General features: G+C 43.0%; 1 protein-coding gene and 1 pseudogene across 4 annotated transcripts; both read left to right on the top strand.

Annotated features, from left to right (window-relative positions):
• The first annotated feature begins 1,504 nt into the window (after positions 1–1,504).
• LOC147004413 (polyadenylate-binding protein 4-like) lies at positions 1,505–3,483 on the top strand. Of its 4 annotated transcripts, none has more exons than XM_085839493.1 (2): positions 1,505–2,953; positions 3,014–3,483. In XM_085839493.1, exons 1-2 carry the CDS (start codon positions 1,505–1,507, stop codon positions 3,461–3,463), a joined length of 1,899 nt encoding a protein of 632 aa, XP_085695619.1. In that variant the 3' UTR covers positions 3,464–3,483. The 4 variants fall into 4 exon arrangements, with proteins under 4 accessions (XP_085695619.1, XP_085695620.1, XP_085695621.1 ...); XM_085839494.1 differs by having other exon boundaries at positions 3,038–3,483; XM_085839495.1 differs by having other exon boundaries at positions 1,505–2,927; positions 3,045–3,483.
• Positions 3,484–4,116: 633 nt separating this feature from the next.
• Positions 4,117–10,965, top strand: LOC147004414 (protein yippee-like 5 pseudogene; annotated as a pseudogene).
• The last annotated feature ends 3,798 nt before the right edge of the window (positions 10,966–14,763 follow it).

Genomic DNA, 14,763 nt, shown 5'->3' on the forward strand with positions numbered 1-14,763 from the left:
CACAGATGTTGTGCATGAGTCACCTGGAGATGCCTTGTAAGGACATCACTAGAGGTAGCTCCCTTATACAAGAACCAAGAGCCCAAATACACCTTCCTTCTCCTCTTCCTCCTCCTTTTGCACAAACTAAGTTGTAGGCGTGCCACCAGAACACAACAGGAGAGGAGTGTCGCGTTTTGTTTTATAAAAGCTTTGCCAAGATTTGTTCATCTTTTCTAAAACAGTCTCATCACCTAAGATACCACCACCATCTCTAATGACCTCCAAAATCCAACCTCAAGGTTATATGTTCTTAAAACTTCCGTATGTCTTACGCATTCAGCTCAACCATGTATTGGGCCACCTAATAGCTGTACTTTAGCATCCCTTTGTGTAGATTTGGGCATTTCATGGATGTTTTAAACATTTTACCTGCCTGTGGGTCTTGGGGAGGACATGGCTCAATCCATACACTGCAGAAAGAGAATCATACAGGTGCGTGCTGCTGGTCCTCCAAACGCAAGGGGACGCTGTGACACCTTGCAGGCGGCTCCAGGTCACTCTGGCATGACTGCCCCGCCTTGGGCCCCCGGGGCAGAATGGGCGGGCACGAGTGCGCCCAGGTCAGGAGACGCCCTTCGACCAGCAGCACCTGGGGCGGGAGGGTATAAATACATGGAGCAGTGGCTGCTCCAGCCATCTCTCTATTACACACGGGGTCGCAGCCTTCCATGTTGCTTTGGGCTCAACAAGCCTGAAGCAGAAAAAAGAAAAAGCTTAAAAAAAGTACAAAAGCCTCAAAAACCTTACAAAAAGAAAAAGAAGACGAAGAAGAAAAGAAAGGAAGAGGGGGAAAAAAAAAAGCAAAAGGGAAAAAAGAAGAAAAAGAACCAGATAGCGACTTCTGTTGGGAGCCTGCAGGGAAGTGACTTTCACAGCTTCTGGCCTGCCTGTCCATCAGCATCTGTCTGTCCATCCGGTGGTGAGCCATCCCCCTTGGCCTGCCCGCCCCTGCACAACTCCGCTTGGCAGCCCAGCGCCCCGGCTGGCCGCACCACGTGTCTGAGCTGCCCTTCGCCAGCACCCATAAAGATTTGGTTTCCCCCTCCCCGGGCTGCTGTAAGTGTAAACCACCGGGAGCCCAGGGCCTATATTTATCGCCCCAAGGCGGCCGTGAGTGCAGCATCTGGTTGCCTCTTGAAAAAATTTTCCCCCCTTACGAGGGGATTTCCTACTTTAATTTTTATTTTTTAAGCCTCAAGCCAGGACAGCTGGAGAGTACAAACTCCAGGAGCGGGCCATATCGTTTTTGAGAGCCTTTTGTCTTCGGGCTTTTGCAGTCCCGTGTAAGTCGTCCCGCACTCGGGTCCGGACTCGGAGCCTCCTTGCTCCAGCCTTCCCTGGGGTCGCTGGTGCCACCTGTGCACCGCGGAGCGTGCCATAGCTCCTGGGAGCCCCTTTTGTCCTGCAGTAGGCCTTGTTAGAAGTCCTCCTGGCGGGGCTCGGGGTCGTGGGGGGTGGGGAGATGATCCCTGCAGCCAGCAGCTACCCCATGGCCTCCTTATACGTGGGCGATTTGCACTTGGACGTCACCAAAGCCATGCTGTATGAAAAGTTCAGCCCTGTGGGGCCTGTGCTGTCCATCCGGGTCTGTCGCGATATGATCACCGGGCGCTCTCTGGGTTATGCCTACGTCAACTTCCAGCAGCCAGCTGACGCTGAGAGGGCCTTGGACACCATGAACTTCGACGTGATAAAGGGAAAGCCAATCCGCATCATGTGGTCGCAGAGGGATCCCTCTTTGAGAAAGTCTGGGGTGGGAAATGTCTTCATCAAGAACCTGGACAAATCCATAGACAACAAGGCACTGTATGACACTTTCTCTGCCTTTGGAAACATCTTGTCCTGTAAGGTGGTCTGTGATGAGAACGGCTCTAAGGGCTATGCTTTTGTTCACTTTGAGACCCAAGAGGCCGCCGACAAGGTCATCGAGAAGATGAATGGCATGCTTCTCAATGACCGTAAAGTGTTTGTGGGTAGATTCAAGTCTCGCCAAGAGCGGGAAGCAGAGCTTGGAGCCAAGGCCAAGGAATTCACCAATGTTTATATCAAAAACTTCGGAGAAGAGGTGGATGATGGGAACCTGAAAGAGCTCTTCAGCCAGTTTGGTAAGACCCTAAGTGTCAAGGTGATGAGAGACTCCAGTGGGAAGTCCAAAGGCTTTGGCTTTGTAAGTTACGAGAAGCACGCAGATGCCAATAAGGCTGTGGAAGAAATGAATGGAAAAGAAATGAGCGGGAAAGCCATATTTGTAGGCCGTGCACAGAAAAAGGTAGAAAGGCAGGCTGAGCTAAAGCGGAAGTTTGAGCGGCTGAAGCAGGAGAGGATTAGCCGGTACCAGGGGGTGAATCTCTACATTAAGAACTTGGATGACACGATTGATGATGAGAAATTAAGGAAAGCGTTTTCTCCCTTTGGATCAATCACCAGTGCGAAGGTGATGCTAGAAGATGGGAGAAGCAAAGGGTTTGGCTTTGTCTGTTTCTCCTCTCCTGAAGAGGCGACCAAAGCTGTCACCGAGATGAATAGACGCATTGTGGGCTCCAAGCCTCTGTATGTCGCCTTGGCCCAGAGGAAAGAAGAGCGGAAGGCTCACCTGACTAACCAGTACATGCGACGAGTGGCGGGGATGAGAGTACTCCCTGCCAGTGCCATCTTAGATCAGTCCCAGCCTGCAGCTGGTGGCTACTTTGTGCCCGCAGTTCCGCAGGCTCAGGGAAGACCCCCATATTACACGCCTAACCAGTTAGCACAGATGAGGCCTAATCCACGCTGGCAGCAAGGCGGGAGACCTCAAGGCTTCCAAGGAATGCCTAGTGCCCTGCGGCAGTCTGGGCCTCGTCCAGCTCTTCGACATCTGGCTCCAACTGGTAATGCTCCGGCCTCTCGTGGCCTTCCTACTACTGCTCAGAGAGTCGGGTCTGAGTGCCCGGACCGCTTGGCTATGGACTTTGGTGGGGCTGGTGCCGCCCAGCAAGGGCTGACTGACAGCTGCCAGTCTGGAGGCATCCCTTCAGCCACAGTTGCTGCCGCCTCTCCCAAGGCTGTGACTCCATACAAGTGCGCCTCCAGTGTCCACAGCCCACACCCTGCCATCCAGCCGCTGCAGCCCCCCCAGCCTGCAGTCCACGTCCAGGGTCAGGAGCCCCTGACTGACTCCATGCTTGCTGCAGTGCCCCCCCATGAGCAGAAGCAGATGCTGGGGGAGCGTCTGTTCCCGCTTATCCAAACAATGCATTCAAACCTGGCTGGGAAAATCACCGGGATGCTGCTGGAAATTGACAACTCTGAGCTGCTGCACATGCTGGAGTCCCCCGAGTCCCTCTGCTCCAAGGTAGATGAAGCCGTGGCAGTCCTGCAGGCTCATCATGCCAAGAAAGAAGCTGCCCAGAAGGTGGACACTGTTGCTGCTGCTACCTCTTAGACAAGAAAAAAAGAGTCAAAAGCCAAATGACCCCTCATCGCATCCAGCTAAGGTCTGAAGACGTCCTAGTTTGTCTGTGGACCTCCACACCAAGGACAAAGTTGTAAATTCAATAGGTCATTTTGTATCAGAGGTCAATTATGAAGCACGTATAAATTTCAACTGTAAGAATATATTCTCTGGGTTCTGTTGTGACCCAGATGATACTTTTTTTTTTTTCTATTGTGGGTTCTGGGTTTTTTTCCCTCATCCCAGAAATTGGTTTTGATGTACCCAAGACTTAAGTTTGTCAAATAAAGGAAATAAAATCTCCATTAAAAAAAATCATGGAAACTGAACAACTCTACTCAATGATCTCTGAGTCAAGAAAGTGTTAAGGGTAGGGTGGTGGGGCCAGGGTTACTGATCTCATTCGAGTGCCAAGTGCAACCCCCCCCCCCCCGGAAACCATGTCCTTAGGATTAGTCGATGTTCATTTTCTGAAATATTCTTCTAACAAGATATCTGACTGCCAGGAATGCTTCATTTTGGTCAGAGTCCATCTACCCCCAAACCACCCCACCTAGTGCATTGTAAGTGCCCCATGGTGCACAGGAGAGTGCCGAGACTTTGTAGTACTGGTTGAGAGTACTCTCTCTGGCCTCCAGAAAGGAATGGAGATCTGTGCCCATGAGACTTTGAAGAGAACCCAGAGAAGGTACATGGTGTCAGGATGGGCTAAAGAACAGGCTGAAGAACAGTATTTGAATGCTGTGGTCGCCAAGGCCTTGTAAGGGTCACCATGGTACCAATACCCACAGTATGCAGTATCCTGCTCCCCAGCAGCCTTAATAGTGAGTCTGCTGAGTTGATTGAACAATAAGGTTCAGAAAAAAAATAATCTTAGACTTGAGGCACCTGGTTGCTAGGTTACCATGCTCATAGGTAAAGATGGATCAGACATATAGGGGTGGGCATTTAAAATTTATTTCAAACTCCAGGACACACAGTCTATTTAGTGTGTCAGGAAATAATACTACAGCAACAGAAAATACCTGGTTCTAGCACTTAAAAGTATGTGTTTCATCAAGGGTGGCAATGGCATGTACATGAGAGTTTATCCTAGAAAAATATCCCTGTAGTGGCTATTCCTGGTTTTCAACTTGACTATATCTGGAATGAACTACAATCTAGAATTGGAAGGCTCACCAGTGATCCTAATCTGGAGGCTGGGAGATAGAAGTTTCTGGCTTGGATCTTGGTATGGAGATCTTGAGGCACAGTGGCTATGAATTCCAGAAGATTAAGACAGGGAGATCTCGGAGTTCAAGGTCATCTGCGATTAAAGGTGTGGTGGCACATACCTTTAATCTGGGCTACACCTTCTGCTGGAGACCACATAAGGACATTGGAAGAAGAAAGGAAGGAAGGCTCTATCTCCTTCGACTGCTTGCCATGTTGTATTGAGCAACTGCTTGATCCTTGGACTTCATTCACAGCTGCTGCTGACCATTGTTATGGAGTCGGACTGCAGACTGTAAGTCATTAACAAATTCCTTTTCTCTGTAGAGACTACTCATAAGTTCTGTGACTTGAGAACCCTGACTAATACAGTCCCCAACAAAGGAAATGCGATATGTTTTTACATGCCTTTCCACATACCAGATAAGACATCCTTCCATTTCACCATTTCTTTTGGTCTATCAGGGTCTGAACTATGTCGATCGGCTGCAGAGCGACCTTGCCCGTCAAGATTCAAAAAATTAAGTGTAAAGAGTGCCATAGATACAGCTACTCTTGGCACTGAGGGCAGAGTCTCATCAACTCCCCTCTTTTGTTTTATAAAATAATACTTGAGTGTATGATGGGCACGTTCCACAATGCCCTGTCTTTGAGGATTATAAGGAAGGCCAGTCAGGTGAGTGACATCCATTTGATGACAAAATTGCTGAAATTTAGTAGAGGTATATGCTGGCCCATTATCAGTTTTAAGAATTGTGGGCTTGCCCCAAGCACTCCACGCTTCTAAACAGTGCTGTATAACATGAGAGGCTTTCTCACCTGTTAAAGGTGTAGCAAACATAACACCAGAGCAGGTGTCAGTGGAAACATGTAAATATTGATTTCTTCCAAAGGAGGAAATATGAGTGACATCCATTTGCCAGACCTGTAATGGCCTGATGCCTCGGGGGTTTACCCCTACATGAGGAGTAGGCAGAAATTGACAACAGTTTTGACATTGGGTGACAATGTCACGAGCTTCCTTCCTGGTTAAAGTGAAATGGCGGCGTAATGTTTCAGCCATAATTGGAAGAGTTTATGAAAGTCCCTTGCAGCCTCTGCCTGTGAGGGCAGAGCAGCAGCCACGATTATAGTGGCTTTGTCTGCCAAGTCATTTCCATGAGACATGGGGCCAGGAAGGCCAGAATGAGCCCTAACATGAGTAATATACAAAAGATGTTTTCTATGTAACAGGGCTGACTGAATTTGCTGAAAAATGTGAGCAAGCTTTCGAGAGGGTCTAATTAAGCCAGCAACTTCAAGCGTATTAACTGCATTAACCACATATAAGGAATCAGATACAATATTTAGCGGTCCCGGAAAAATTTCAAGGTCCTCTAGAACCACCAAGCACTCTACAACATGGGGTGATGTCTCATTATATTGTTTAGATGTTACTTGGCCATTTACTACATATGCACCTATACCAGATTTGGATCCATCTGTATACACTACTACCCCATCCGGAAGTGGGTGTTGGGCTGTTACTACTGGAAACACTATGGCTTGGCTTAAGGCAAACTGTGAAATTGGATGTTTTGGATAATGATTATCAATTTGTCCTGAATAGGAGGCAACCAAGACTGCCCAATCATTAGTTTTTGCTGCCAGGGTTTGAACTTGAGCAGAGGTATAAGGCACAATTAGCATATGAGGTTCTTTCCCAAAATGAGTAATGGCTGCTTTTATCCCTGGAAGTGCAAGTTGAGCAACTGCATTAGGATACCACTCAATGATTTTTGCAGGGGAAGCATTAGGGTGGACCCACAATAAGGGTCCATTTTGCCACAAGTTAGTTGCTGTTGGTAACCGTGCAGTTTTTAATTTGCACAATTCAAATGACTTGACTCATCTATGCGTTGTAATTGAGCATCTTGTAAGGCCTTTTCTATAGTTTGTAAAGCGTGACATGCAGCTTTCACTACAGTCATCCAATCGCCGGGGGTCATTGCCAGAATAGCAAGCCTTTCAACTTGGGCTACAGTAAAGTTGGCATTGACTCCATAGTTACGGGCTGACTCCGCAAGTTCTTTAATCTGTATATACTCCACCGGAGCGTAAACTAATCCGCCGTCGGCGCCTTCAAAGACTGGAAATGCTTGCTGCAGTTTTCTCTGTTCCTCTTTTGAAATGAATGAATCTGAATGATACCTCTGCACATAGGGCGGAGGTGCACTAGGATCCAGAGGTCGAGGGTCCGGAGAACGTGCAGCGATTTGACACTTGTCTCTAGCTGCTTTTGCTTTCTCTATGTTATTCTGTGACTGATTAGCTCGTCTTTCATCTGGCTGGCATCCAGCCTCTTCTTCCTCTAAGTCTGTTTCCTCAGAGGAGCTAAGTTCCTTATCCGATTCTGAGCTACTGACAGCTAGTGCCTTGAACTCATTTAATGGCGGGTAGAGGCTCCTTTCCTTATGTGCCTCCCCAGCTGATCTCTCTTCTTCTCTCCCTTTCCATACCTTTTTCTAAGCTCTCCCAGGGCATTTTTTCCCTTATATTTCATTTTCTTGGGCTCAAGACCCGTGGAAATGTCTTTATTCTTCAGTGCACCTTGTTTCCTCTCAGCTCTTACTCTCTCTCCCCACTCTGTCTCTGATAGACTGTCTTGAATTTCATCTAAAACTTTCTGACCCACTTCAACCATTTGCTGACAATCCTCATCTGTTAAGCATGATCTCACCAGTTTCCACAATGGCATGGTCCCTGCTTTCAGTTTGCCGTTCTGCTGTTCCCTAACTAGATCTACTTTCAGTTTGTCCCAAGAGGCAACAATTAATGACCCCGAGCAAGCATACCATGGTGCCACATGGTCTATCTCCCTGACAAATCCCTCTATAGTGTTAGTGGCGATTTTCAGGCCACACTGCTTCAAGACTGACCATAAGGCCGTTACTACAGAGAGGGAGATACCCATACTGGTCGCTGTCCAGGCGTGACCGAACTGATAACCAGTCAGCAGTTCCAGCTGTGGAAGGAAAATGAAACTGAAAGGGAAGGAACAATCGCCGTGAAAACAATCACAAGGGCGTCTAACTCTGGAGAAATTTCAAGAGTGTACCTACCTTACAGAGCCTTAATGTCCTGCAGTTCTGATTCTGCCCCGGGAACGGGGGGATCTCCCTGGCACTGGTGTGATGGTAAAAAGTTCCCGGGTTCCTTGGAGCCACTTGTCCCAAGCTATCATTCTCGCAGGCAAGAACACACTCGGACAACCAGATTCTTCTGCAGCAAAAAGCTTTATTGCTTCTTCATGAGGGAAGACCCAGACTCCGGAAAATGGCGTTGCTTATATAGCCCTCAGCCATGGCATTTCAGCACCTGATGTGGCATGTAAGCTCCTGATTCATTGCTTGCCCATCACCCCATTACTATGACCCGAGATGGGCAGTGACGAGGCATGAGTTCACTTTCCCACCTGCGTACAAGGCTTGTTTACTAGTTAGGCAGAGTGGAGGCCGGCACCATCTTATAATGACGATTGCTCGCAGCACGGCTCTCCACAGTTTTCTTTTTTAAGATTTATTTATTAGATGTAAGTACACTGTAGTTGTCTTTAGACACAACAGAAGATGGTGTGTGAGATCTCATTACTGATGGTTGTGAGCCACCATGTTGTTGCTGGGATTTGAACGCAGAACGTTCAGAAGAGCAGTCAGTGCTCTTATCTGCCAAGACATCTCACCAGTTTCTTTGTTTTAATTTTGTGATTTTTATACTTTATATTAAACAGTTTTACACACTTTCTTCAACCAGACATTTCTCACACTGAGTAATTATGAACAAAGTTTATTCTTTAATTCGGTATATCATTTTGCTAATGTAAAAGTGTACAATACTTTCAGTATTCTGAATGAACATTCAGTCACTTAAATCTGAAGCCTGCATAAGTTTCTGTTTTTACTAATAAATGTCCTACTTATAAAACCGTAAATATTGTTTGAAAAAAAAAACACATAGTCTTCAAACTAGTAGGATTTTAAGGTAGAATGAAACATTTGGAATGTCTAAGCCAAGCACAATGAGACAACTAAGATAAAGCTTAAAGGGAAAGATTATTGAACATGTAATTGGTTCTCAAACTGGCCTGGGGTGGAATGGTAGACTTGGGTAGAGAGCACCTGTTAATCAGAAGCACTGTGTCTTGATATTTGTTAACTTAATCTTTTATAAGAGTCAGTGATTTGCATGTGTGTATGTGAACGATGTGTCTGTGGAGCTAAGCAGAGTTCATGAGATTCCCTGAAACTGGAACTACAGACAGTTGTGAGCTCTACAACAGCAGTTTGTGCTCGCAATTGCTGAACCATCTCTCCAGTTCTGTGCTTTGATTTGAAATAAGTACTGTGGCTGTCTTACTTACTCACTTATCAGGCATACTACACATATATTGGTGTATTTGTATGGAGGCTAGAATTCGAAGGTGGTATCTTGCTCACTTTTACTTTTTTGAGGCAAAACTCACTGAAACTGGAGTTCACCAATTTGCTGGATGGACTGGCCAGCAAATCTCCAGGATCTTCCTGTATTTGCTTCCTCGAAGCTTTCAGGTTCTTATGGTAGTGCAGTAAACATTATACTGACTGAGCCCTCTCTGTCAGCTTCAGACTTATTATTTTGTAAACTTCATTATAAACGTTTACTGTAGAAAACTTGTCTCCTAAATAGAAGAATGGGAACTATTATTACACATCTCTTTCTCATATTGCCTTGTCTAACATGTAACATGTTGATTTAACTTCAATTGGCTATCATACATAGGAGGCAATATTTATATCACGGAACTTAGTAAATGGAGCAAGTCACAGTATTCTCCTTGTTTATCAACTCTTGGCAACTGAACACAACAGTTTCAGACACATGAGAGAATAGTCCTAAAGCTTAATGATTTCATTACCCAGCTCCAGTAATTTCGTGAACAGTATTTGGTCTATGCTGGGAGTGTATTCCTTTTAACAAGACACCCAGTGTCAGTTTGCATTCGAGTGATACTTTTTTTCCTTCCCAGAATGTACATTAAAAAGAGTAATACATACCTAGAAAGCAAACTTAAACCTGTATGTTACGTAAAACTGTCCTAGAAGTGTTCATTCACCAAACAGCTAAGAATATTGTTAAAAAGCAGTGACTTTTGAGCCTTATTACCTATTAGGCAGTGACCTTGTCACTTTACTTTTACATTATGTACTAGCAGCTGATGTTCAGAACTATCAATCAGATAACCTTAGTTTTTCTTAGAGATGTCAAAGTATAGGCTTTTTAACAAGTTGGTGGTTGCCTGTTTTGGGGGAGTTAGGCGGTGCTGGGAATGAATCCCAGGACCTCAAAATGCATTTCAGACTAAATGCTAACCACCAGCCCAGTTTTCACATTTTTAATGTAGTTACATGGTTTCTGGTTGTGTTAATAGTCATAAAATAGTTTGATTTTTGCCTTGCTTCCCTTAAAATGTGCTATATAATATTCCTTTTATTTTTATAAACTTGTTTATATAAAGAATCTTAATTTTTATATTCTTTTGTTTTGACGGTCTTATGTATACAATGTTAGTCCTGAACTCACTGAAGCCAAGGATGACAACTGTTCCTCTTGCTTCTGGCTTACATGTAGTGGGAGAAGAGGCTCCTACCACCACATTTGGTTTTTTGGGGGTGGGTTTGGTTTTTTGAGACAGGTTTCTCTGTATAGCCCTGGCTGTCCTAGAATTCACTTTGTAGACCAGGCTGGCCTCGAACTCAGAAATCCCCCTTCCTCTGCCTCCTGAGTGCTTGGATTAAAGGCATGGGCCACCACGCCCAGCTACCACATGTGTTTTTAGAATCTTTCTTGATCATATTGGTGGCACTGGTCTGTTTTCTTGGGCAAACTGGGATACAGTCCTGACCAATTGCTCCGAACCCATCTCTACTCGGTTCACAGGCACCACTGGTAGAATGTTTCTTTTTGAAGGTAGTTAACTTGCAGTACATTGAAGTTCAAGATCAGGTCATGCCACATGGCTTGAAATGTGAGCTGCCAAATAGTAAACTGGATGGATCTATGAGTTTGCTACTGAAGATTGCCAGTGTTATACGGAAGGCCGTGTGATCCTGGAACGTGCACTAGTTCGAAAGAGTGAAGGCTTTGAAGAGCACATACCATCTGATAACTCTTGAAGAAAAAAGGTAAATCCATCTTTTCCCAGGTCCCCTTTACTGAACTGTGGAACAAGAGGTTGTGAGAAAAGCCAGGTGTGGTGAGGCAAAGGCAGGCAGAGAAAGCCTGTCTGAAGAAATCACAAAAAAAAAAGAGGTTGTGAGACTCTAAAATGGAACTTTTTTTTTTCAATTTTGTATTTTCCATCCAACAGTTTGTAGAGAGAATTTTATGCATATGCTGTTAATTTTTTCCCTGTGTTTACTTCTTGAGGCAGAAGAGTTTGCAGCTACATGGTGGGCTATGTGAGGGGAAAATGGGGTAAAAAGAGGGTTTATGTGTACATTTTGAGTGGAAAGTATGTCAAAGCATGGTTTTCAAATTTACTTGGGCTTCATTTAAAATTTTCTTTTTAACCCGGTTATTCACTTAATTTGCTAGCTTCAAGAAGAGATCCAAATCTGTGCCCAGCATTGGAGGCTCAGTGTTAGCATGACTTGTGCTGGCCACTGTGCCATCTTCTTGTTGGAGAGGAACTCTAGCACCAAAACCCATTCTTCGTGTTAGTCTTGACCTACAGATGTCACCATCACTAGCTCCTTGTCACCGTGGACTTGGTGTTGATTGGAAACTTTCTGAAATGGGGCAGAACTGCTTGGTTGTCTTTTCCCATGTAACTTAAGCATAGTAATATAAATGATAATTGGTGGTTGGAAGAAGGAAAAAAAAAAACATTTTTTGAGAACACTAACTGCCCAGAATTGCTTGCTGCCTTAGACATTAACTTGAAAGATAAGTCAGTTAATGCTTCAGAAAAGTTACTGTTTGTTGAGCAGCATCAGAAATGCCATAGCTATTTCCTCCTAAAATCCAATTTTAATACTGACCAAGAATATATAAAATTTCAGTAACAACCTGACTTCCTTAATACCTACCTAGGGGCTTTAAAGTAGTCTTAAGCATTTCATCTTTGAACGTTCCAAAGTAATTTGAAAAGTATTCTCAGGAAGCAATTCTTTGTTGAAAACAAACTTTTCTGTTTTGATCATTGCTTTGAGAGTCATAAAAGCATGGTTCTTTACCAAAAGAAAATGGTAAGATATAACAAACATTTTGTAGTTTTAGATGTAAAGTATAGATATATTGACAGTGGTGGCTTGATAAGACAGTAGAGTGTGTTTAATGCTTTATGGCATTCTAAGATAAGGCAACATTTCTAACAAAGTACCTGCCTTCCAATAATTAATAACTTATACAAGTAGAATGTGCAGAGCTGTAGAGTGAGAGCAGTTTTGTTTGAAAACAAGAAAGGTTGAATGTGACCTTTTAAAATTAGAATGTAATCTTTTATATATACACTTATAAAATCTGTTATCAGTATCTCAAATCATTACTGTGTTCAATTTTAGTTGAAAACACTAAATTTTCATACCAGATGATGAAACATAAGGTTATATAATAAAAGTAAAAGAAGCAGTGTGTTTACTCAAGACATTAGGGCATAGGATTATTAACTGACCTCTTCTGGTAATCAACATCTCATTTTTTATCCGAAAAGAAAGTATGAGGCATTATAAATCTTTTGTTACTCACCTACTTTTTTCACCTTTAATAGGTATGTGATTTTGTGTGTCACACATGTATTTATAGTGCATTAATTCTGAAATGCTTAAAAATACAATCTTTTTTAATAGAACATATACAGAAAAATATACACTACCATATGTAGGATGATGAAAGAAAGACTATGTAATCCAGAAAAAAAAAACTTTTTTTAAACAGCAAAATTTTCTTTATTTTCCCCTCTTCCCCCAGTTTCACAGTTGCATTTCATTTTACAGTTTAACCTGTCAAGTGAGTATAAAGTGTTTCTACATTTGCAAGTTAGATGACATGAAAACACAAATGTGAATTCTTTTTGTAAATTAGTTTTCATCTTCTGTAACATCTAATTCTTCATCATCTTCATCTTCTACTTGTTGGTCAGTCCTTGTTCCACTTGTGGATATCTGTTGAAAAATAACACATGAAAAATTAATTTTTTACATGTCTGGCATATTTTTACCTATTTTTATGAGAAAGGGACTATAGAACAAATATTTCAGAAAATAAGTTCCCTGTGATTTTTAAGGTTGAAGTCTCTATTTCTATATCTGATTCTAGTAGTATCCTTCAGTAACATAAAGTACCCTTACTGTGTATTGTGAATTAAATGGTAAGTTAAAATAAGTTAAATTTAAACAGCCTTTCACTTTGATAATCATCAAAGAGGATGTTAGAACCAGATAAGTCTGTTTGAGAGCAGCAATGCTGATTAATACAAATGCTGTGTGAATGTTTGAGTTTGAGGCTAGCCTAGCCTACAGCCAGGGCTACACAGAAAAACCCTGTCTTGAAAACCCCCCCAAAAAATAAATAAATAAAATAAAATAAGATAAAAAGATTTGGGCTTTATGTCTTTACTCCTAAGATATATTTTTCTGCAAAAATTCCATAATCTAAAAAATGGAGGATTCCTAACACTCTAGTCTCAAGCATTTTGCCTGTTTCTTCATTTAGTGTCTGTCTTTCCCTATACACAAGCCTTATGAGAACAAGACCTTTAAATGACATCTAATGCAGCACAGACTAAATGCTCAATCCCTGTCTGTTAAATAAGCACATGAATTCAAGGCATAGATAAGCAAACGCCACATACTTTTATGCTCGTGACTGTCTAGTTCAGAATTTCCTGCCTCCACAACTGTCATCAGGTTATCTTCGCTGAATTTTCATCTATAAGTAGCCTAATAAAGTCTATTAACACAAGGGGTTGGAGAGAGAGCTCAGAGGTCAAGAACACTTGCTGCTCTTACAGAAAGACTGGGTTTGATTCCCAGCATCCATGTGGCAGATTATAATCCCTTATAACTCCAGGTCCAGGGAATCTGAATGCAGTACATGTACATACAGGCAGGCACTCACATAAATACATGTAAAAGAATAAATCTAAAAAATTCCTTTAAAGCCTATTAATGCTTAGCATTACATATAAAGTTTTTGCACAGGTATGTAGAAGCTGTGTGTGGTGGTACACACCTATACTCCCAGAGTTTGAGAACCAGAAGCAGGATTACTAGAAGTTCAAAGTCAGCCTAGCATGCTCAGAGACCAGCTGGGTGTGGTGGGGCACACTTTTAATCCCAGCATTCCTTCCTGTGGCAGAGGCAGGCTTATCTCTGTGAGTTCTAGGCCAGTTTACTCTACATAGCAAGTACCAAGAAAGTTAGGATTACATAGAGAGACCTCCATTGTTGCTTCACCCCATTTTTTTTTCTTGTAGCTGTTTCAGCTGCTTTTGCTGTGTGGTAGAGGTTCTCTCTCTCTCTCTCTCTCTCTCTCTCTCTCTCTCTCTCTCTCTCTCTCTCTCTCTCTCTCTCTCTCCAGTGTCTATGATTTTTAATGCTTTCGGTTGCTTCTGTTGTTGAAATCCAGCTTTAATCTATGGTGGTCTGATAAGATTGAGGGAGTTGGGCTGGAGAGATGACTCAGTGGTTAAGAGCATTGACTGCTCTCTGGAATGTCCTGAGTTAAAATCCCAGCAACCACTTGGTGGCTGAAACTATCTCTAATGAAATCTGATGCCCTCTTCTGGGGTGTCTGATAACAGATATAGTGTACTTATATATAATTAATAAATAAATAAATCTTTTGGCCAGAGAGAGAGAAAATGTCTGAAGGCACGTACAGTTTACTCACAAATAATTAATTAATTAATTAATTAATTAATTAATCTTTTTTAAAAAATACAAGGATTTATTTTGATTTTCTTGCAGCTTCTGAGTCTTGCTTTGTGACAAAGTATATGTTCAATTTTGGAGAAGGTTCTGTGAGTTGCTTAGAAGGTACATTGTTTTGTGTTTGAATGA

Source organism: Mus caroli, unplaced genomic scaffold, assembly GCF_978045245.1.
Source record: "Mus caroli unplaced genomic scaffold, Mus_caroli_1 scaffold_6, whole genome shotgun sequence".
NCBI lineage: Eukaryota > Metazoa > Chordata > Mammalia > Rodentia > Muridae > Mus > Mus caroli.

Coding starts and splice junctions, on each gene's coding strand:
- LOC147004413 (XM_085839492.1), top strand. CDS start 1,505: ATGATCCCTGCAGCCAGCAGCTACCCCATGGCCTCCTTATACGTGGGC.